The sequence below is a fragment of the Panthera tigris genome, chromosome B2, assembly GCF_018350195.1.
Source record: "Panthera tigris isolate Pti1 chromosome B2, P.tigris_Pti1_mat1.1, whole genome shotgun sequence".
NCBI lineage: Eukaryota > Metazoa > Chordata > Mammalia > Carnivora > Felidae > Panthera > Panthera tigris.
This window is the reverse complement of record NC_056664.1, coordinates 98,987,916-99,010,555: the sequence shown is the minus strand read 5'-3', so window position 1 is coordinate 99,010,555 and position 22,640 is coordinate 98,987,916. Positions and strand designations below refer to the sequence as shown.

Genomic DNA, 22,640 nt, shown 5'->3' with positions numbered 1-22,640 from the left:
ATGAAAGAGCTTATAGCCACTGCTCCCCACTGTACATGGGGACCCCACAGTTAGAGATTCCATAGGCTTCAAGTATCCTCTATAAAAGGTATTTTTGGGCACCTAGGCGGCTAAGTCGGTTAAGTGCCCTTACTCTTGGTTTCGGCTCAGGTCATGATCTCAGGGTCGCGGGCTCAAGCTCCAAGTGTGGCTGAGGGTGGAGTCTGCTTGAGATTCTCTCTCTCTCTCTCTCTCTCTCTCTCTCTCTCTCTCTCTCTCTCTCTGTGTCTCCGCCCCTCCTGTGCGTGCTTTCTCTCTTTCTCTCTCAAAATAAATAAATAAACTTTAAAAAAAAAGATATTTCTACAAACTTCAGTACCAGTTAGAATCCCTGTTTCTCTCTCTCTGTATCCTCATTCCACTGTGGAAGGGGTCGTTGAAAGCTATTCTCTGTTTCTACACAGCATGACTGCAGGAACTTCTAATGAGAGTTAGCTAACAGTGATCTAAGACCAGCTTCCTGCTCTTCTGCCATTCAAATGCTCATCATCTATTTTCATTTCTTACGTGAATCAACTTTGCTCCCGTATCACATACTGTGTGTTTTTATCTTACAGCTTTATTTTGGAAGGATTTAAGCTCAAAATGTAAGATTACAAATAATGTAGCAGAAGATATATAAGATGCTTGATTTGATAATTCTAAGATTTTTTTAAACGTTTTATTAATTTAAGTGATCCCTATATCCAATGTGGGGTTCATACTCATGACCCCAAGATCAAGAGTCGCATGCCCTTCTGATTGAGCCAGCCAGGTACCCCAAGAATTGTTATATCCCAGAGAGTCTGTTCTCCCTAAGGCCTTCCAAAGTATACTCTAATTCTGCCTTTACCTTCTTCCCACTTATTTGGGTGTCTTTCCCTGTGTCTGTCTTCTGTAAATGCCAGGAAGTTGCCTTTTTTTTTATCTTTCATTCTATTGCACCTGAAGACCACCTCTTCCTTTTTAAGCTCTCTTAGCTTCTAGAACCCTATGCTGTTTTCTCACCTTGGTTCCTCCTTCATAGGTTTTTCCCTGGGCTCTTTTTCCTCTAAACACCCTTTATTCCTCTCAGCATTATTCATTTTTATTAAAAAATGCCATTTCTTTAATTAGAAACAATACCAAAAAATATAAAATCAAACATTATAAAAATATATAATGTAGAAAATGATAATCTCTCCATATTCTGTTCTCAGAGATTTAGCAAAATGCCAAAATCCACATTGTACAACCTGTAAAAATTATGGGTAAGATAAAGTAATATAAAATGATGCCAATTCTAGTCATGTAAAACCATCATTCTGTATGATTGACAACGCCGCCCATCTTCACCTTACCTCTCCACTGCTTCTCCTACACTAACTCTCCTGTCATGTTGACTCCAGCTGCATTGACCTCTTTGCTTTTTCTCCAGTTAGCCAGCCTGCTAGCTCACCAAGGTTTCTTCTCACTGCTATACGCCATGGCTTTGCCCTTGTGCAGATCTTCTGGGGGCCCTCGCCTACTCTCAGAGTGCAGGCCAGACAGTGCTCAAGAACTTCTCCAAGTCTGGTACACAAGTGACTTGTGCCCAAAGCAGAAGCATTGGGAACAGCAGGCCGGACTTCTGTTTGGTTTCCTTGTCTCTAGAATCATCAGTGCCTTATCATTCTGTCCTTCCTGATGCCCATTGTTCTCCCTCACAAGTCTCCAGTTCTCCAGGCAAGCGCCTGTCTCCGGCCTTTCCAGCTTCTCTTTCTCTTTGCCTACACTGCCCTTCCCTTATATTCCAGCAGCTTATTACGCTACTTTCTTCAGGTCTTATCCCAAGTGTTACCTTCTCAAGGAGACATTCTCTGAGCAATTTAAATAGCGCTTATTACTGTTGAAAATGACACCCTCCCAGCAGTGCATATCCTCATTCTTTGCTTTATTTTTTGTCTTTACAAAGACTATGTGGAACATTTACATACCTTACAAGGTGTAACAGTGGAGAGCCTGTCACTTACCCCAGTAACTGGAACATCACCCATAGCTTGCTTCTATTTATGCCTTTCCCCCATCCCATCTTCCTGCCTTGTCAAGAATAACAAATATCCTAAGTTTTGAATCCATTATTTACTCCTTTTTGTTTGTTTGTTTATTTTGAGAGAGAGCACGAGTGGCAGAGAGGAAGAGAGAGAGAGAGAGAGAGAGAGAGAGAGAGAATATCCCAATTTCTACTGTCCGCACAGAGCCCAAGGAGGAACTCGATCTCACAAACCATGAGATCGTGACTTGAGCCGAAATCAAGAGGCAGATGCTTAACTGACTGAGCCACCCAAGCATCCCTACATTATGCACTCCTTTTTAAAAATAGGTTTATCACATTTGTATGTGTGCCTAAATAGTATATTCTTAGCTTTGCTTGGTTTTAAGTTTTAAGAAAATGGCATTCTGCTGTATATAGTCTTCTAAACTTGCTTTTTTCACTCAGCATAATGCTGCTAAGATGCAAACATTTTTTTTACCTTTATTAGTAACCTCCAAATTTTCATTGCTGTTTTAAAATTCATTGTGTGCTTCTACCACAATTAATTTCTCCATTTTCCTGTTAGCTAGAAATTTGGGTTGTGTTCAGGTTTTTTTTTTTTTTTTTTTTTTTTTTTGACAACCTATGCTGCTAGGAACATTCTCTGGTGTGTCTAAAAATGGAATAACTGAGTCGAAGGGTATGCAATTGTTCAGGTTTGCAAGATGATGTCACATTGTTTTCCAAAGAAGTTGTACCAAGTTATTCTCTTAACAACAATATTTTGGAGTTCCCCCTGACTTCCTACTCAGCAGTTCTTAATTTTTAACCAATATACTAGGTATAAAATGGTATCTCATTTTGATTTTAATTACATTTCCCTCTTTATTAATGAGATTGAACATCTTCATATGCTTAATGGTTAAATGTTTCTTATTTTGTTAAATGCCCGTTTGGACATTTTGCCCATTTTCTATTAGGTTGTTTTTATATTGATTTGTGGGAGTTCTTTATTCTGGATACAGAATCTTTGTTACTTATCTGTTGCAGACTTCTTCCATTTGTGCTTTGTCTTTTTCTTTTCTTTATTGTTTGTGGTTGAAAGTTATTTTAATAGCCAGATTTGTCAGTCTTCTCTTTCGTGATGATTTTTTATATCTCGTTTTAGAAATTCTTTCCTACCTGAGGGTCAGAAAGATATTAGCTATATTCTGCACCCCCCCCCACACACACAGTTTTAAAGTTTTGCTTTTCATGTTTAATTCCTTAATCTGCTCGAAACTGTTGTATGTCTGATATGAGACAAAGATTCATTTTATTTATTTTTTTCCCACTGGGATACCTGTTGTGCCAGCACGATTTATTGACTAGTTCCTTTTTTCTCCACTGATTCTGAAGTTGTTCTTCTCTCAGCATCATGGTTCCGCCTGGGTTCTCCATTCTATCACATTGATCAGTTTCGTCTATCTCTGTACCAGTATCATACTGTCTTTACTATGGCTTTAAAATAAATCTTGGGAGCGCCTGCGTGGCTCAGTTGGTTAAGTGTCCTGCTCTTAATTTTGGCTCAGGTCTTACGGTTTGGTTTGATCTCACGGTTCATGGGTTGGAGCCCTACGAGGCCTGCTTGGGATTCTGTCTCCCTCCCTCTTTCTCTGTCCTACCCACTGCTCTCTCTCTCTCTCTCTCTCTCTCTCTCTCTCTCAAAATAAATAAATAAACTTAAAAAAATAATAAAATAAATCTGGATGTCATGTCTTAAGTCAGATTCCCTGGATTTATAGATAAGAATGGAGAGAATTGATGTCTTTACTATATAGAGTCCTCTTATCTATAAACATGACTTCTTAATTTATTTGAGAGTTACTAATGTCATTTAAGATAAAGTTTCAAGATTTTCTGTATAAATATCTTCTACATCCTTTAGTGTATATATTCTTAGGTACCTTATAGTTGTTTTTTTTTTTTATTACTGTAGAAATGCTGCCTTTGAAAAATTTTATTTCCTACCCTTTTTTTTCTTTTGCTGGTATATAAAAATACAGCTGACTTTTTCATATTGTTCAGTTAGCCAAACATCTTACTAATCTCCCTTACTATTGCTAATAATTTGTCTGTAAATACTTTGTGTTTTTTATGTAAATAATTACATCATTTGCAAATAACAATAATTTTGTTCCTACCTCTCCAATTCATATCCCTTTAATTACTGTTTTATAGCACCAGACTTACAGTGCAATGTTGATTTTAGAAGTGGTAATGGTGGATATCACTGCATTATTCCCAATTTTAAAGGGAATCCTTCCAATGTTACTTCTTAGTTTTTGATATATACCCATTATCCGGTTAAGAGGGTAATTTTCTAGTCTAACTTGCTGAAAGATTTTATCATGAATGGGTATTAAATTTTATTAACTGCTTTTTTAGCCTCTGTCGAGATAATTATATCATCTTTCCTTTTTCATATGTTAATATGCTGAGGGACTTATGTAGGTTTTCTCATGTGAAGCCATCCTGGCATTCCTGTTAATGGATTTAGCTTAATAGTATTTTGTTTAATATATTCGCATCTGTACTCGTGAGTGAGGTTGGCCTGAAATTTTTTTCTTTCCCATACTTTGTCTGTTTTTGCTACCAAGATTATACTGTCCTTTCAGAACTTATTGGGAGCATTCCCTCTTTTTCTGTTCTCTGCAAATGTTTGAATAAGATTGAATAACCTGTTCATTGAAAATTTGTGGAGAACTTGCATCTGTGGTCATTTGGGGTTTGGTGTTTTCTTAGTAGGGAGATTTTTAAATATCGTTTCAATTTATTTAGCACTTATAGGTTTGTTAAGATTTCCTAATTCATCTTGAGTCAATTTGTAGGTTACATTTTCTCGACTTTGTCCATTTTGTATACATTTTAAGAGTAATCAGTATAAAGTTCTTTGTGGGGTTATCTTTCTCACTTCCATTGGCCCTAGATTTATGATCCTCCTTGTAATTTGTAATGTTTATTTGCACCTTCTATCCTCTCATAATAGTTGTCCTAGAGGCTTCATAAATCGTGTCTCATTCGTAGATTTCTGCCCTTACCTTTATCTTTTTACTTCTACTTTCTTTTGGTGTATTTTCTTGAGCTCCCCCCCCCCCCCGCCACTCCCCTTACCTTGGGTACATCATTATTTTCAGCCTTCCTTTTTTCCTAACATAAATATTTAAGGATTCTATAAATTTCCTTTGTAAATACTGCATTAGCTTCATTTCACGGGTTTTGATAGGTAATACTTACATTATTTCATTTCTGAGTATTTTTAATTTCTTCATAGATTCTCCTTTTACCTCTGAGTGATTTAGAGGAATTTTTTTTCCTATTAACGAAATAACATATTTTAATAAAAATAACTATTGGGGCACCTGGTTGGCTCCCTCAGTAGAGCATATGACTCTTGATTTCAGGGTTGTGAGCCTGACCCCTATGTTGGGTGTGGAGATTACTTAAAAATAAAATCTTAAGGGGCACCTGGGTGGCTTAGTGGGTTAATAAGCATCTGACTTCAGCTCAGGTCATGATCTCCCAGTTCATGAGTTTGAGGCCTGCATTGGGCTGTGTGCTGACAGCTGAGAGCCTGGATCCTGTTTCAGATTCTCTCTCTCTCTCTCTCTCTCTCTCTCTCTCTCTCTCTCTCTCTCAATCTCTCTCTCTCCCCGCCCCCCACATGCACTCTGCGCTCTGTCTCTTTCTAAAATAAACATTAAAAAAAATTTAATAAAATAATTAGTAAAATCTTTAAAAATATAACTATATTTAATAAAACAAAAATATTTAGTGAGAAACAACTAGTCAGCATACAACTGCACAACTCCTTTTTCTTCTAGACAACTGTTGCCTTCATAATGCAACAGAAATGCTTTATGTATACATCTCATTTTATCAGAGTATTAAAAAGACATGTATACTCAAGGTTTGAGATTTAATTAACTTAATATTTTTTACTCTTTCATCAAGGATATTCTTAATTAAGTTGCACTGTTTGTCCTATGGGGTAATGGCTGTGAAGAATACAGTGGCCACCAGTCTAAATGCTACTGCCTTGATTCTTTTTCTTTCTTTCTTTCTTTCTTTTAATTGAAGTATAGTTGACACACAATAGAAGTTGTTGTTGTTGTTGTTTTAGTTTATTTATTTTTGACAGAGAGAGAGAGAGACAGAGCATGAGCGGGGGAGGGTCAGAGAGAGACACACACACAGAATCCGAAGCAGGCTCAAGGCTCTGAGCTGTCAGCACAGAGCCCGATGCGGAGCTCGAACCTGTGAACCCTGAGATCATGACCCAAGCCGAAGTCGGATGCTTAACCGACTGAGCCACCCACAATAGAACTATTTTTACATTTCCAAATATATGGAGTTTTAAATTTATACTTTGGTGATTGACTCTTAACTTCATTGCATTGTAGTCAGAGAACATAGACTGTTTGATTGCAATTCCTTGAAATTTCTTGAGACTTGCTAGTATGTGATCAGCATTTGTAAACATTCCATGTGTCTTTGAGAAAAATGTGTATTCTCTAATTATTGAATAAAAAGTTGTGTATATGCCCACTAGATGAACCTTGTTAACTGTGTCTTCTGGATGGTCTATATCTTAACATTATCATTGTTCTCTTCCTTCCCTGAAGTTATATCAACTTTTGCTTTATATATATTTCAAGTCCATGGCAAGTTTAGGAATGTTGCCTCTTCCTGGTGAATTGAACCTTGTATCATTATATAGTGACCATCTGTATTCCCAATAATGCTTTTATCTTAAAAGCTATTCCATCTGACATTACTAATAGTTGATCTAACTCTTAGCAGTTTGCCTGATACACCTTCTAATAGCCTTTTATTTCAGGTTTTATGGCCCTTGTGCTTAGGTGGATCTCTCGTAAATAGTGTAGGAATGGATTTTGTTTCTAATTCAAAATGGAAATAATCTGCTTTTAGCAGGAAACTGTTTTGTTTTAGTCCTTAGGCCTAAATTAAGAAGTTTTTCCTCCAGAGAGAGTTTTCTTTTGCTTCTACTGGTAGTATCTAGGTTTATTTTAGTCCATTTGAGAGTCTTAGCTGACTTTGTGGTCGCAGGCTCAGCTTTCTTACTTTGCTGGTGGCCCATGATTCAGTATCCCCATTGAAGTGTTGTTGGCATCTGTTCTTAGGCCCATCCTGACTTTCCTTTAGTCTCTAGCCACAAGGATACATTATTTGGGCCGGCACTTGGAGTTGTAGATAATCCCTGACCTCTTGTGAGATCAGGGAATCCTTTAAGGGAGGTTTCTTATGCAGCATATGGTTCTGTAATGGCAGGGTCCCCTAGAGCACCTAGTCGGCCATAATATCAGGTGTGGAAATCTCTTGTATTCTCCTTGGTTTCTTTTCCAATATCTGATATAGTGTACATTTGTTTATTTATTGCCCTTCTGTTCCCACTAGAATGTAAGCTCCATGAGGGCAAGGATTTTTCTTGGATGGATTTTTACTGCTGCATCTCTAGCATCTAGCCTGATACATAGAATATGCTTAATCAATATTTGTTGAATGCATGACTATGGAGGGTGGAGAGGGTGGTATAAAAAAGCAATCCCAAGTCTTGAACTTTTACCTTAAAATGCTCTTATATGTTCCCCCATGACCATTGTCACAATTTAGGGTGCCCTTACTTTTCCCTAGACTATTGGTTTCTGTCTCTGCTTTGTGATCCATCCACCCTTTCCAATTCAGCCTTCACATTGCTACCAGTTTTTTTCCTAAATATGAATCTGATTATCTCACCGTCCTGTCTTGGCTTAGCCTATAGGATCAATTCCAGTTTCTTTAATGTGGCATTTTGTTCCCAGTGTAGTTTCCAGTCTTATTTTTTTTTTTAATTATTTATTTTTGAGACAGAGACAGAGACACAGCATGAACGGGGGAGGGTCAGAGAGAGAGGGAGACACAGAATCTGAAACAGGCTCCAGGCTCTGAGCTGCTAGCACAGAGCCCGACGCGGGGCTTGAACTCACGGACCGCGAGATCATGAGCTGAGCCGAAGTCAGACGCTTAACTGACTGAGCCACCCAGGTGCCCCTTTCCAGCATCCTATGCTCTAGTGCAGGTTCTCCCAGTATGCCACGTCTCTATTTTTATGTGACTGTGCCCTTACTTACAGAGTTCTCAGAGCCTGAAAAGTCATTCTTTCATTTAGGCCCATCAGAATCTTAGTCATCCTTCATTCATCCAAAGTCTTTTTCCTAAAGTCTATCCTGATATTCACTGAGAAGAATCATTCATTCCTGACATTTTCTTTTGCTGTTTTGGTACTTTTCATAACCTGCCTTGTATTCTAAAAAGCAGTTTGTCTTTCTTTCCTTATTAGATTTTTGAAGCTCTTTGAAGTCTTGAGCTTCATGTTTTATTTCTCTTTATTTCCTGAAGGTCTGCAGTATAGTGTTTTATCTATAATGGATCTTTGATAAATCATTATCAAACTTGAATCTTGAAGCTCTGGGTTTCGACTGATGCTATTTTCTCTTTCTGCTGCGATAAACTAATTTTGTCTTGTGTCTTCAGTCATCATACTCCAGTGACAATAATTTTCAAATCCTCTTCTGAATAGTATGACTTAGGGATCTCACATTGTTCCCCCTCCCTAACCAGTACCTCTCATAACTGTTCCACAATAAAGGCACCATCATTCTTTTAGTTGCAGAAACTCAAAACCTTGCTGAAATTTGTATCACCCTTTGTCTTAGTCTTCTGACTTCAACTAGTCACAAAGTCCTGTTAATTTCTCCTTTAAAATGTTACTCAGCTCCATAACTCCCTCTCCATTTCAGCTTAGAAGGCCTTGGACAAAGCCTTTATTATCTTATACCTAGTTCTGATAGCTCCCCCTCTCCTGGGATCTCACAGCCTGCCATTTAAAGATCAGATTACTTCACCTGGCATTTAAGACTATCCAGAGTCTAGGTTAATTTTGCTACCCCCAACATGGGTCCTCTGGTTTCTGTCCAGAGTTCTGTCTGGGTTACTGTCTCCTAAGCCTACCTTGTTCATAGCCTTTTCACCTCCTCCACTGCCCTTGTCCTTCTTCTACCCTGACATGCCAGTTCCTGTTCATTTTTCAGGATCTGGATAATGGACACCACCCTTGCCTCACCTCCAATGAACATTTCCCTCAACAGTGGAAACTCTAGTTGTCACTTCCTCCTTTGAACTTTTTTTTTTTTTTTTTTTAGTGCTAATTGTTTTCATTGAAACTTAAAAAAGAGCCAGCAAATTGGAAGGGATCTAAAAGTAATCTGGTTTAACCTCTAACCCAAGACGTCAGTCCTTTCTATAACTCACACGTAGCATTAGCTTCTAATATTATACAAAGCTTCTGTTTTTTTCTTTCTACTTATGTAAAGAGCATCTGGAGGCTAGGGATTTAATTCATCATGTGCTTGTTTTTCCTCTTGATTGTCAATATGTTTTTTGTCCCTAAGACACAAAAATATGTTCATTGATTGAATAAATGAATCCGAAATTTTCTCTCTTGATAGTTTACAGAGGAGACTGACTTGCCCAAAAGCCTATTTCCATAGTTCTCTGTTTCCAAATATCTACAAATGAGGATGACTTAAAAGCAATGGATACATTTGCAATCTGTTCTTTTCTTTATACAGTTCTGTATTAGCCTTGATTTTTATTTTCCTACATCTTGAAATTATATTTGGAATTTTGCACTTTTGCATGAACTACAGCTGAAATGCATATGGATATGAATGGAGTCTGTTGAATGTTGATCATGTTTTCCTATAGTAGTTAAGAAATATTTAGCAAGGAATATTTCATTGAATTCATTTAAATGAAGGTAATTATACTGTGATTTGAAATTTTACAAAACACTTTTCAACCACAAAAACTGTTTCTTGTGGGCAGCAAGTGGACAGTTATAATATGTGTAGGTTTTTAAAAAAAACACATCACTTGTGACTGCTGTGGGGTAAACAGAAATGATAGCTTCAACTTCTTTGTAATTATTTGTATAATTTTGAAAATAAATGTTTTCAAAGCAAAGATGTTTATAGAAGGTTAGTGCTAACTTCAAGTATGTCAAATGCTTTAACTATATAGAGGGTATTTAATATTGTATTATGGTTTTGATGAAAATACAGAAGTGATATTTTCATATTTTAAGAACTTTTCTCCATTTTAGAGCATGTCAAAAGAATAAACATAGTAATTTGAATGCTCTATTTTTATTCCTAGAAACCAGCAAATATCCTAGTAATGGGAGAAGGTCCTGAAAGGGGGAGAGTCAAAATAGGTAGGTAATTATTTCTCAAATGATTTATGAAGAAACTGAAATGACTGCAAAGATGGTTTCCCCTTTTTAAGACTCTTATTTAAGCAGTTAATTTTAAAATGACTTCCTCGTCATGTTTTTAGAAAATATGTCGGGAGGTGTAGGTAGATAGTTGCTAAAACTCCTCAGGTTTCTTCCCCAAATAAGCTGAGGCAAGCAAGCCCACAAAAATTTCATTCTCATACAGTACCCAAGCACGTGTTTGTGCCGTGGTTGCTCTCCTGCACAGCTGCCCTAAATGTCATCTTCTAAGTCTTGCTTTTGTCTCAGCTTCACCAGTGTTCTTTCCCTGAAGGCATATCTCCCACCTGACCTAACACACGCACATCTTCCCACATACCTTGCCCCCGCCCCCTGCATGCCCGTGCCAGGTACCAACATATTTTTTCCAAATGAAATATACATGTTTATAAACCCTCTTATGTGGTGGTCTTAGATTAAGGCACCCACAGGAGTCCTTCCCATTTATTAAGATTCCCTTTGCAACCCTGAAGATCGTTCTAGAAGAAATTGGCATCATTTATACCTCTGACGTATTTGGGAAGAGAATGAGGTGAAGAAATGCTTCATTCTAATTTTTTTTTTTGTAATAGAAATTGCATTTATTAAATGTTCCAATGGTTTTCAGAAGGATTTTAAAATAAATATTGTTTCATCAACCTGCTTTCTTTGCTGTTAGGATATGTCATGCTAGGGGTGATACAGAATTGTGCTAACTTGACCTATCGCACATCCATTCTGTCCTACTACACCCAAGCGTCCTCCTCGGTTGGTTATAAACCAAATTTGGTTGGTTATAAACCAAATTCCTTTCCTTTCAACCTCTATGCTAAGTTTGCTGAGATTCAGAGTCATAAAAAATGTTGTTGATGGTCACTAAGAACCAAGTAGCTGCTTTCCTTCCCCCCGCTTCCGTTTTGCTTCCCTCCCCACCCCTCTCTACCACTCCTCACTTTTTTCTGTTTCACGCTCACACTCTTTTCCTTATAGGCATTTGAGGACCTACTTTTTGCTAGACATTGGTGAAAGGGAAAGGGTGGTAAAGGGCAGTCCCTCCCTGTGACAGACAGTGAAATAATTAGTTTACTACCCTGTGTCACAAATGCTTTCATATGTTCCCTCACTTCATACAACCACCCTGTAAGGTGGATGTTCCAGAGAAGGAGAGCTGACTTTAGAGAGGTTGTGGCTTACTCAGCCTCTCAAGTCCAAAGTCTCTTTCCCTACAAATGTTGCTGCCCAGCCATATCAAAGCTGTCTGCTGTACCCTCACTGACCACTTTTTGTCGGCACAGCGCTGCCTTTGAAACGGTCTCAGAGAAAGAGTGACTGTCCCCTCCCGAGTCCTACCTATGTGGGGTCCCCCTAGCTTCTAAATAGCTTCCCATTGTACTTAAACTCTCACACTGCAGTGTCTCCACTGTCTGCTTCCCCAGTTTCTCCTCTTCACCTTTAAACCTTCATAATCCTTTTCCAATTCTAAAATAAATCTTCTCATATCCATTTCGTTTTCTTTACTATTCAATTTCCCCTCCTTGTTCCTCTACTGCTAGAACATACGATGTTCACCCACTGGTTCCACTCACCCTAATCTGTCCTCTAATTCTGTCCCTCTATCGAAACTGCTCTCCAAAAAGGTCACCTATGACCTCTGTCTCATCAGATCTAGTGGCCTGTATTTAGTCACGGTTTTCCTTTATTGCCTTAGTCATTTGTTCTTCTGACCAGTCTGGCCTTGAGACTGTCTTTTTCCTTGGTCTACGTGACATCACATAATTCTGTTTTTCTACTTACCACTTTTGCTCTTACTTCTGCATTTTATTTATTATTGGCTTCTACTCCTGTTAACCTTGTCAGATGCCCAAGGAGGCCGGGGCGTGGCCTCCCTCTACAATTGCTACTTTAAGGAATTGATGAGTGTGGCCTAAAAATCTTGGATTCTGTAAAAATCATTCTAAGATCTGAGTCTCATTCTCTTCTCTCCCCCTAGCCAGAATCTTTACCTTAATTTGGATGTGCTGCTGGCAACCTCTGCTCCATTGTTTCAAACAAAATTCATCATTGTCATCTTGTACTCTCCCCTCATGTGTACCAGCCATCCCCTCTATCCTGGTCCCTCGCACTTGCTGTCTTCCTCTTACTACTCCCAGATATCTCTAGTACTCCTCACCCGAAATTCTGTATTCTAGCCGGGCCAGTTGGTTACCCTACCGTTCAGAGTTTTAGGATTGTAATTCTATTCACCATTTGGAATACAGTCAGGGTTAAAAGTAAGCAAGAAGTAATACCAGCAGTCTAGAAAACAATTTAGTTGATTAAATTGCTTTTAATTTTTGTGGTAATAGCACATTACTTTTTAAACCTTAGTAATGCTCTGATGCCTGTGCTTAACACTTTAACACAGTCCTTTTTTAAAATTTTTTTTTTAACGTTTATTTTTGAGACAGAGAGAGACAGAGCATGAACGGGGGAGGGGCAGAGAGAGAGGGAGACACAGAATCGGAAGCAGGCTCCAGGCTCTGAGCCATCAGCCCAGAGCCCGACGCGGGGCTCGAACTCACGGACCGCGAGATCGTGACCTGAGCCGAAGTCAGACGCCCAACCGACTGAGCCACCCAGGCGCCCCACACAGTTCTTTTTTGAGTGAAAAGAAAAGCACAGTCAAATGAGAAATGCATCGTGCCCTTCCCTGTGCCTAAGCCTCCCCCTCCCCAGCAACCTGAAGACTTCAGGTTTTACCTGAAATGCTTCCTGCCCCTTTTACTGTTCAGTGATTCACCCTTGAGAATCCAGCTCAAGTTCCATGTTCAATTTGGCCCACTTCCACAAATGTTTACCAGTGTTCCACATAGAGCCATGAAGGAGATACATGCCCTCCCCTCATAGGACTTAGAGTCTAATAGAAGCCAGTGATAACTCACCTTTAGTCTTACAGCACTTCTGTTTTTATCTACTCTGTGTATTTTGTCACCTCACCTTCATGTCAGTTCCTTGGTGGTAGACACCATGGTTTTCCTGCTTTTCTTCATCTGATACTGTCTCATTAGCACTCACACCAGAATTTTATCACTGCAATCTGTTGAATGGAACAGTTTCACTCATACCTAATTTTAGGAAAACAACTGTTAGGAATGTTTAGGTTAGTTACCTTTTGTCTACATTGGTGATTATTTGAGAAATGGTTTGAAACTCCTTTAAAGTTCAAATAATAGACAGGAATTATTTTTAAGAATGTTTATGGTTTCCTTTGGACTTGATTTCATCTGACATTGAATAGATGAGGCCTATATAAAACTAAGAAGGTAGGGAATAAAGGGAGAAATACTGGCTTCAGCTTTTACTTAAAAATAACATACTTTTCAATGGGTGAAACATTTCATCACATTACTTTGCCATCAGCAACAATCAGCATGTATTAAATACATAAAGCAGTGCTTTGAAGTAGGCGTAATATTGGTAGAAAGATTTTGAATGTCTTTGCTATGGAGGAAATTTAGTTAGGAAACAGTAGGCATCAGCACAGGCTTCCTTGGATAGCCTTATTTTTTATGACCTGTGTTCTCCAAAGCATTCTCAGAAAGCCTTGTAAAATATTCAAATTCTAAAGGAACAAAATCACTGTAAATTAAAATTTTAATGTATGTTTATAGCATGTAGTTTTAGATTAAATGATTAAACAGTACATTAAACCTTAATGTGCTATTACATAGTTCATTGGGACCCCTTATATAGTCAAAATATACTGCAAAATATACTGTGTACATTACATATTTCAAATTACGGAGGTTTTTCATTCTTGTGATTTGACCTCTGTGATATGTGATTGTTATATGTATAATCTATTGGATGTCAGATCAATGATCAAGAATATAGCTGCTAAGTTATAACATGGTTTGTTTGAATACTAGCATTTTTACTGCTATCCCTGTGACCTTGGGAAAGTCACTTAACTGCCTTGGACTTTAGATTCTTCATCTCAGAGGTGGGGAACAAAATACTTATTAAACCAGCATGAGGATTAGATGAAGTGATACATGATATATGTGAAAACCATCTGTAATTCTGAAGTACTTGATAAATGAAAGGTATTTGTTATTTATTAAATCTTAAGAAAATTAGATAGTCTCAAGGACTTATTATATGGTAGATTGTTTTTTTAATTTTATTTTTAAGTAATCTCTACACCCAGCCTGGGGATCAAATTCACAACCCCAAGATCAAGAGTCACATGCTCTCCCGACTGAGCCAGCCAGACACCCAGGAACTTATTATAGTAATAAATATTCTTTTTACTACTTGTGTATACCTCTAATATTTAACTCAGTTAGCTTTGGCATAGACCTTTGTTACACCCTGAATTATAACAAATTATAACAAATTACCTCGTACATATTGTATACATTTTCCTGGAAACATGTATATGATGTGCTGGTAATTATCCAACAATGGCTCCCTGGGTGGAAAAAATCCCCAGTGTGTAGCGTTTGTTGTTTTCTATGATGTAAATATTCCCATGGTAGCCAATTTCAAGTCGCATGACATCACTCAACTCAGTGTTGGGGAGAAATGTGTACAAACTGGCTCTCATGCATCCACGAGCCAATTCCAGCTCACGCCACACTCAGATGTAGTCAGTGTTTAGATGCAGAGGCGTCCAGAGGTCATAATTAACCATGGAAATTTTTAGACTGTTTCAGTTTAAAAAAACATTTAAGAATATTATGTCTCTGAAAGCCAGGGATCTGAAGTCAGACCTGGATTCTAATTATGACTCTGTATTTACTAGCTCTGTGGCCTTGGGCAAGTCAGAATATCTTCAGGCCTCAGTTTCTTTATCAGTAAAATAGGCACGATAATAATATCTACTCAGAAGGGGGGATCTGGTGCCTGGTCCAGACCCCTGGTTGAAAAGGAATAAAAGGATTGCTTTATAAAGTTATTGTCTTCAATAGTGGCTGTTGTCATCAACCTTGCATGGTTCTAGTAGCATGCCAGACTGAGTTTTATATTAACTTATTTCATTTTTTAGCGGACATGGGTTTTGCCAGATTGTTCAATTCTCCTCTAAAGCCACTAGCAGATTTGGATCCAGTAGTTGTGACTTTTTGGTATCGGGCTCCAGAACTTCTGCTTGGTGCAAGACATTATACAAAGGCCATTGGTAAGTTAGTCTAAAATGATTTACTATCTTAGCATCAAATTATCATAAATACCAAATGGTATAATAATTATGAAGCTGCTTTGTAAAAACCACTTTATATCTCTTTGTAAAAGTCCTATTATCGTCTGTATTCCTGCATTTTATATTCTGGTAGATTAGGATTTTTAACCGTGTAGGAGAATATGGTTCTTGTAAAAGGAGAAAGCATTTTCTGTTAGAGAATAGAGTTATCTGATCCTGTTGAATTGCCATGGAAATGATAACATACAAGTTTTATTTTGCACTTACCTACCATTGATCAGAAGAACTGGAGAGATTTCTAGAATTGTTTTCTCCACAAAAAGAAAAACAGAAAACAAGAATAGTGTGGTGTTGGGAAAAGGCCCTTCTACTGGGGGAAAGTCAGTCTGTCCGTCCTTTCCTAAACAAGAAGTAACGTGACTAATTTTTCTCTCCCGCCATGATGCTGATCAGAGTAGCAGTTTCTCCATTACAGGAGGAAATAAGAGTCTGGGTACGTTAGCTGTGCTCAGCCTCTTGCCATTTTGCCAAGAGAAAAAATGGAGTAAGAAAACCTGTTATAAACACACTCTCTGTAGGATTTAAAGTCTGCTCCAGAACAGACAAGGGTTTTGCTACCTGATGACTACAGTGTCCTCAGTGGGCCCAGCTACGAATTGAGGGAGTCAGGAAGAGGGAGCTGTACTCAAACCTAGAGATTTCTCGAAATGAGGTGAAAAGAGAAGAGGTGGGTAGTACTGTCACTATGATGGGCTAGTTCTATAAGGTGCCGAAATCTCCCGCGTGTATTTCTTGAAATTTTCCTTGTGTGGAATTTTCTGTTTACTGGTATTAGACTGACACCAGTTTTGACTACATTTAGCTGCATTTGTTGAGTTCTATTTAATAAAGGCACCAAAAATACGAAATTATTAAAAACAGATGAGCACAAACCTTTCTCTGTTAAACGTCTGAAAAACCTGGTAACATGCAAAGAACTACAAAGGAAGCTCCCATGTTGGAAAAGATTCGATAGATAACTAACCTATACGTGGGTAAAAGGAGAAACAAAAAATAAAATATAGTGATGTCCTCATTCATCAGGTCTGATTTCTGCAAAACTGAGACGCCGAGCGTATATATACTTTGTCCAGGTATGGTGACGCTAGCAAGGGGCTGGAATCTTGTAATACTTTGTAAATATTGCCAAAAGATTTTGTTCAATTAGTGAAAAATCCCGTGAGTGTTTGACAGTAGAGGAGTCTGAGACTGACGTTAGACCCTTCCACCAGCAGCTGAGCCCACAGTGAGGCTGCGTTCAGAGGCTACCGAGGCCACGCTCCCACGGACAGGGTCAGCTGTCTGTGAAAAATTCAGAACTGCACAAGCAGACGGAAGGAATAGAGGGCTCTCAGAATGAGGGGTTAAAATCAGAACCTGACTCTACTTACATTCCAGTGAGTGATTTTTACTGAGGAGCTGTGTCTTTGAAACTTTGAGAATTGCGTTTGCTTTTTCTCTTAGATCTCTCAATCCAGAGCAGTAAAGTCTCTTAGACAATCTCAGAAGGCACGGGGGGATAGCAGGAGACTGAAGAGACGCCAGAGAAAGAGGCATGTTAGTTGAGCAGCACCAGGTTGGTGCCTCAGCACAGAACTGATGATGAGATAACCCAGAACACAGGGCAGCAAGTAGGAGATGTGCTAACAGTAGAAATTGACGTGCGCTGGGCTCTTACCAAGCTCACAGTCTAGATCTACAAGGGAGATTTCCAGTAAGAAAAGGCAGATTCAGCCAAAACCTTCTGTTAAACTAAGTGACTTCCCACCAAAGCCTGTCCCACTCTCAGAGATTCTGATAGAGCCAATCTGTGGCAGTAAGTCCCATATGTAGTATGTGCCATTAAATGGTTCTGTTGCACATGGTCCACACACTTTGACAGCCCGGACGTTGAGAAGCACAGTTCTATGAATATTTTCTGATTAGCTCTTCTACCATTGAAATAAAACTAGATATCTTTTGGGGAAGTAAAGCTAACTGAGTATGAATTAGAAATCCACTATATTTCCTATTTCCTCAGGGTAAGGACAACTGAAATTAAGTTTAAATCAGTTTACAACTTACAGATAAAGATAAAAATATAATCGCTGATTTTCAATTTTAGTTAAGTTGCAGTTATCCCTTCTGGATAGACACTAGGAAAGAAGACCCAGAGAAAGAATATTCCCCAAATAAGTTATTTTTAGGCTTGAAATATATTCCTAGCAGACATTATAAATACATAGAATAAATACATAGCCATTCACTTATTCTTACTCTTCTCCATGCTGGTTCATGTCAGAAATGAGTATTATTTCTATTCAGAACGTATAAAAAAAAAAAAGAGTTCGGTGATTTGATATCAGTGAAGTTTTATGGAGTGACATTTAGGGGGGCTGGGGAATGACAGCGTGTGTGTGTGTGTGTGTGTGTGTGTGTGTGTGTGTGTGTGTGTGTGGAAAGGGAGGGAAGGAAGGAGGGAGGAACAGTCTTGAGATCTGAGAGCTGAGAAATGGGTATCAATGATACAGGAACCAGATGACCATTTATTTTTTTTTTAAACGTTTTTTATTTATTTTTGGGACAGAGAGAGACAGAGCATGAACGGGGGAGGGGCAGAGAGAGGGAGACACAGAATCGGAAACAGGCTCCAGGCTCTGAGCCATCAGCCCAGAGCCTGACGCGGGGCTCGAACTCACGGACCGCGAGATCGTGACCTGGCTGAAGTCGGACGCTTAACCGACTGCGCCACCCAGGCGCCCCACCAGATGACCATTTAAAATTAGAGGCTAATATGAGGCAAGAAACCCTAAAATTTAACATTACCTGCTACTCTGTGGTTCCTTCTCTTAGCAGTTCTCAGGAGATCTAGATCCTGGCTCCTGTCCTTTAAATGGAAGGCAGACCAGAAATTGGCATGACCAGAAACATTCAGTACTAGTCTCAGCCGACTGCATAGTAGAGGCAGCCAGCAGGAAGAGAGATGGGACTGTCAGAGGCAAGAGTGACAACATGATGTGGGAGAGAGAAAAGAATTTAATAGTAGACACTGAAGAGTTATTACTCTACTCTTTCATGATGGATGCTTATGATGATGATGACCCTTCTGAGTCATTAAGAAAGAGTAAATGATATTTTATAACCTCTTAAGATGGCAGGTAATGGTGTGATAAAAAATGGGTATTGAAGGGATCTGTTTCCATTATCCAAAAGGTTAACTTATGTGAAAGGAAACTGTTCCTGAATGGAGTGAGACATTACACTGTTTTTTTTTTTCATTTAGCAATTTGTTTTATGAAATAACATACCAATGTTAATTCTAGCTAATGACTATAATTAGACTTTTTTCTTAATTAGCTTGTCTACAGAATGTGATTCCCACATTTAGTAGGCTACTAAACACTGTGCTTTTCTATCCTATACTGTGGTCTGTGCATTATTATTTTTAAAAAAAATACGACATAGTATTTATTTAAGTGGGCAAGTGTGAATATATATCTTATAAAAATTCACTTATACATTTGGCAAAGCATTGCAAATATAATATTATAGTCTTAGAATCTAAATTACAATTTTTCAATGTGTAAAATCCAAATAGAATAATCTAAAACTGGTGATTTGAAATGGTTAGTAAAACTTAAAGATGCCTAACTTTCTCCTGGAATATTGAAGCAATGGAACAGCTTAATCCAAGTGATTATGTTCAAATAACTTCTCTCCTGATGTCATGCTGTACCCATATATACTTGTATTTATTAGCTTCTAGACCTTACAATTTGTTGGAAAAACTGAAGTTGGTAGTCTTTCAAACAAAAGTTAAGTTTTTTGCAAATCATTTTATATGGTCTGTCCTGTTTGTCTAGACTCCTAAATCAGAAATTATGCTCTATCATTATGCAGTTAATTGATTTAAAGGAATGAATCACTATATACCTGATGATGATATTGTCTTAGTCTACCAGGTCATGAATTTTATACCCTGTATTAGATTATCAATTGAATGCTTCACTGACTACATTGTTAATAGTGGTTAGAAAGGCTTTGCCTAAATGTAAATTCCTTGCTTGCTAAATTGAGTTTCCCAAGTGTATCTTCATTCGGAAATTTACAAGTAAATGTTTTTTATTTGGCTTTCAATCTGTTACGTGATGATACAGCTATTTCATGTCATATATATGTTTTCTTAATATAGTTATCATACTTTGTATATTTCATCACTGAAAAGTATTTTTACATGTAGGTTATGATTATACCTAGGAGTTATAACCCAAGAAATATAATAAATGTGTGCAAACACTTCTTCTTCTTTCATAGATATATGGGCAATAGGTTGCATATTTGCTGAATTGTTGACTTCAGAACCTATTTTTCACTGTCGTCAAGAAGATATAAAAACAAGCAATCCCTTTCATCATGATCAACTAGATCGGATATTTAGTGTCATGGGGTTTCCTGCAGGTAATTTATTTTTCTTCTCAAAATAATATTTGAGTCATATTTCAAAATAATTCCTTTTCAAAAGCATATTTTGAGTATTTTTATGTATATTTTTAAGCTAAAATAGATTTTTGATAGAAGTAACATTATTTTCTATAACAATATTTGATATTTTTTTGTAAGATAAAGATTGGGAAGATATTAGAAAGATGCCAGAATACCCTACACTTCAGAAAGACTTTAGAAGAACAACGTAAGTAATTTCATATTAAATAGAAGTAGTAACTTCACTGGGAATATTTAAATTAATCCTTTAAAAAACAGATATAGATTAGTATTTAAACCAGAAATTTAGATTTTAATATATTAATTACGCTTATGATTTAAAGAAGATTTTCCAGATGTTGCTAACATACATGTTAGGCTTAGGCTGTAGTATTTTATAAACTTTTAAGAATCTTAAGGGTCAGTATCATGTTTAAATGTGTCTCCTGTTTTAGCATGATGAGGGCTCAGTTCAAGGCTACAACTGTGATTTGATCTTTATCTGAATAATGACTAGTGACTGAAATGCTGGGTGAGGCAACCAGGAAGGACAACAGAAGGAAGGCCACATGGCCTGGAAGCAGGGTAAAACACACTGGTGGGAATGTGTATATTGAGTAGGAGTGAGAGAATAAAGGTGACAGAGTGCGAGGAGTTTGTTACAAATGCACACACCTAGAGGAAGAGGTGTAAGAGGGTTTCTTCTGGGCGACTTAACAGGAAATGTCAAGACAGGATAGCTTGTAGGAACAAAAGCAGACATGATAAAGAGAAGGAGGGAATGGCACTTGTCATTTTTGGCCCCTCTTTTACACAGTCCTTGGTGGGGTCTTTTTCCTGTCTCTCTCTCTTAAAGATGGCACTAGTATTACTCAAGGTTCTGTCTTGGGCTGTCTTTTCACTCTGGACATTGTCCCGGGCAGTCTCTCTGATCTTATTGGCCACAGTTTACCATCGATGATGCTAATAATTCCCAGTTTATGCATCCGACTCAGATCTCTTTTCCAAATTTCAGACCCATTTGTCTAATTGCCTCATGGAATCCCAACCTGAAATTTCTATAAATACGTTAAGTTAAATGTCCAAAATTGAACTCATCATCTATCCTCCCATACCTTCCTCCCGCTGTATTTCCAATCTTAGGAAACGACTCCATGATTCACCCAGTTGTTCAAGCCCAAGACCTGACATATCCCTGATCCTTCTTTTATCGCCTTCTCTTCCATGTTACCCTGTAGGATCCAAAAAACTAGTAAATCTAGTCAGTTCTTTGTATTTCTCTCCATCTACTCTGCCACTATTACAGTCTAGACCTCTCTCTGTCTCGCTTAGGATCCTGCAGTGGCCTCCCAAGTGGTATTTCTACCTCCAGTCTTTATTCCAACTCACTGTCTATACCACAGTCATTGCCCAAAGCAAATTTGATCATGTTGGTCTCCTCACTGCTCTCAATTCACTATTGCTCTCACTTCCTTAGTATGGCTTACAGAGCTCTGGCTTCTACATCACCAAATTCATCTCCTACACAACTGTCCACTTTGTATTCTACAGCCTAGACAGCATGAATTTCTTTAAGAAGCTTGAAAACCCAGAGCTTTTTTTTGACCTCTGGGTTTTTACACATGCTGTTTCTTCAGTCTAGGATGTACTTTACTCCCACTCATTTCTTCAGATTAACTCCTATTTTTCCTTTCTACTTGTCCTTTAGGTCTTGCCTTGGGCATCACTTGCCTGCTGAGGCCTCCCTTGACCTTCTAGGTCTGAGTCACATACTCCTCTCTTGCATCCTGGGCTGTTTCTCTCAGCACTGATGACTTTGCACTACAGTTACCTTTTTTTTAAAAAAAATTTTGAGAGACAGACAGAGAGAGAGAGAGAGAGAGAGAGAGAGAATATCCCAAGCAGACTCTATACTCAGCACAGAACCCAATGTGGGGCTTGATTCCATGACCTGAGCTGAAATCAAGAGTGGGACACTCAACTGACTGAGCCACCCAGGTGCCCCTACAGTTAGCTTTTGAATACTTATCTGCCTTCCCTCTAGATAGTATGGGTTATATCTTTCTTATCCATCACTATATGTATACCCAGGGCCTGGTACATAGTACATGCTCAGTAGTTACTGTCAAATGGACATTATATGAAAGTGGTTCAAGTAATTGAAGACATGCTAATAATATAAAAGATGGAGAATATTAATGTCGGCAGTGAACACTTATTGTTTAAAGACCAAAGGAAAATTTTCACATAAAATTACAGTGTTTACAGTAACTAGAAATAAAAGGAGAGCTTTAAAAGATAAATGAAACTCAGAAAAGTCATAGGAAAAGCTCAGCAATAAGAGCCCATATGTCTTAAGCAAACAATTGTACCCCCATGAAAGCAGCTACTAATATATAAGATGAAAGGAGTTTATTAAAAATTAGCTAGATCTAGGGGCGCCTGGGTGGCTCAGTTGTTTAAGTGTCTGACTTTGCCTCAGGTCATGATCTCGTGGTTCATGGGTTCGAGCCCCATGTCAGGCTCTTGCTTCCTGGATTCTGTCTCTCTGCCCCTCCCCGACTCATACTCTGTCTCTGTCTCTCTCTCTCTCT

At 38.2% G+C, this 22,640-nt stretch overlaps 1 protein-coding gene and 1 long non-coding RNA gene across 19 annotated transcripts in view; one reads left to right on the top strand and one right to left on the bottom strand.

The window, feature by feature from the left end:
* CDK19 (cyclin dependent kinase 19) overlaps nucleotides 1-22,640 on the top strand; it is a 189,448-nt gene that overhangs the window by 146,548 nt on the left and 20,260 nt on the right. For all 18 annotated transcript variants that reach the window (XM_042986995.1, XM_042986985.1, XM_042986979.1 and 15 more), the window contains 4 exons: nucleotides 10,268-10,325; nucleotides 15,394-15,525; nucleotides 19,879-20,022; nucleotides 20,185-20,254. In XM_042986995.1, coding sequence (XP_042842929.1) covers nucleotides 10,268-10,325; nucleotides 15,394-15,525; nucleotides 19,879-20,022; nucleotides 20,185-20,254 — 404 coding nt within the window. The remainder of the gene's footprint in view (nucleotides 1-10,267; nucleotides 10,326-15,393; nucleotides 15,526-19,878; nucleotides 20,023-20,184; nucleotides 20,255-22,640) is intronic.
* LOC122238708 lies at nucleotides 13,285-14,916 on the bottom strand. The gene is made up of 2 exons (XR_006217799.1): nucleotides 14,747-14,916; nucleotides 13,285-13,468 (listed from the first exon to the last, which is right to left on the bottom strand). It is a non-coding gene; the product is annotated as an uncharacterized LOC122238708 (long non-coding RNA).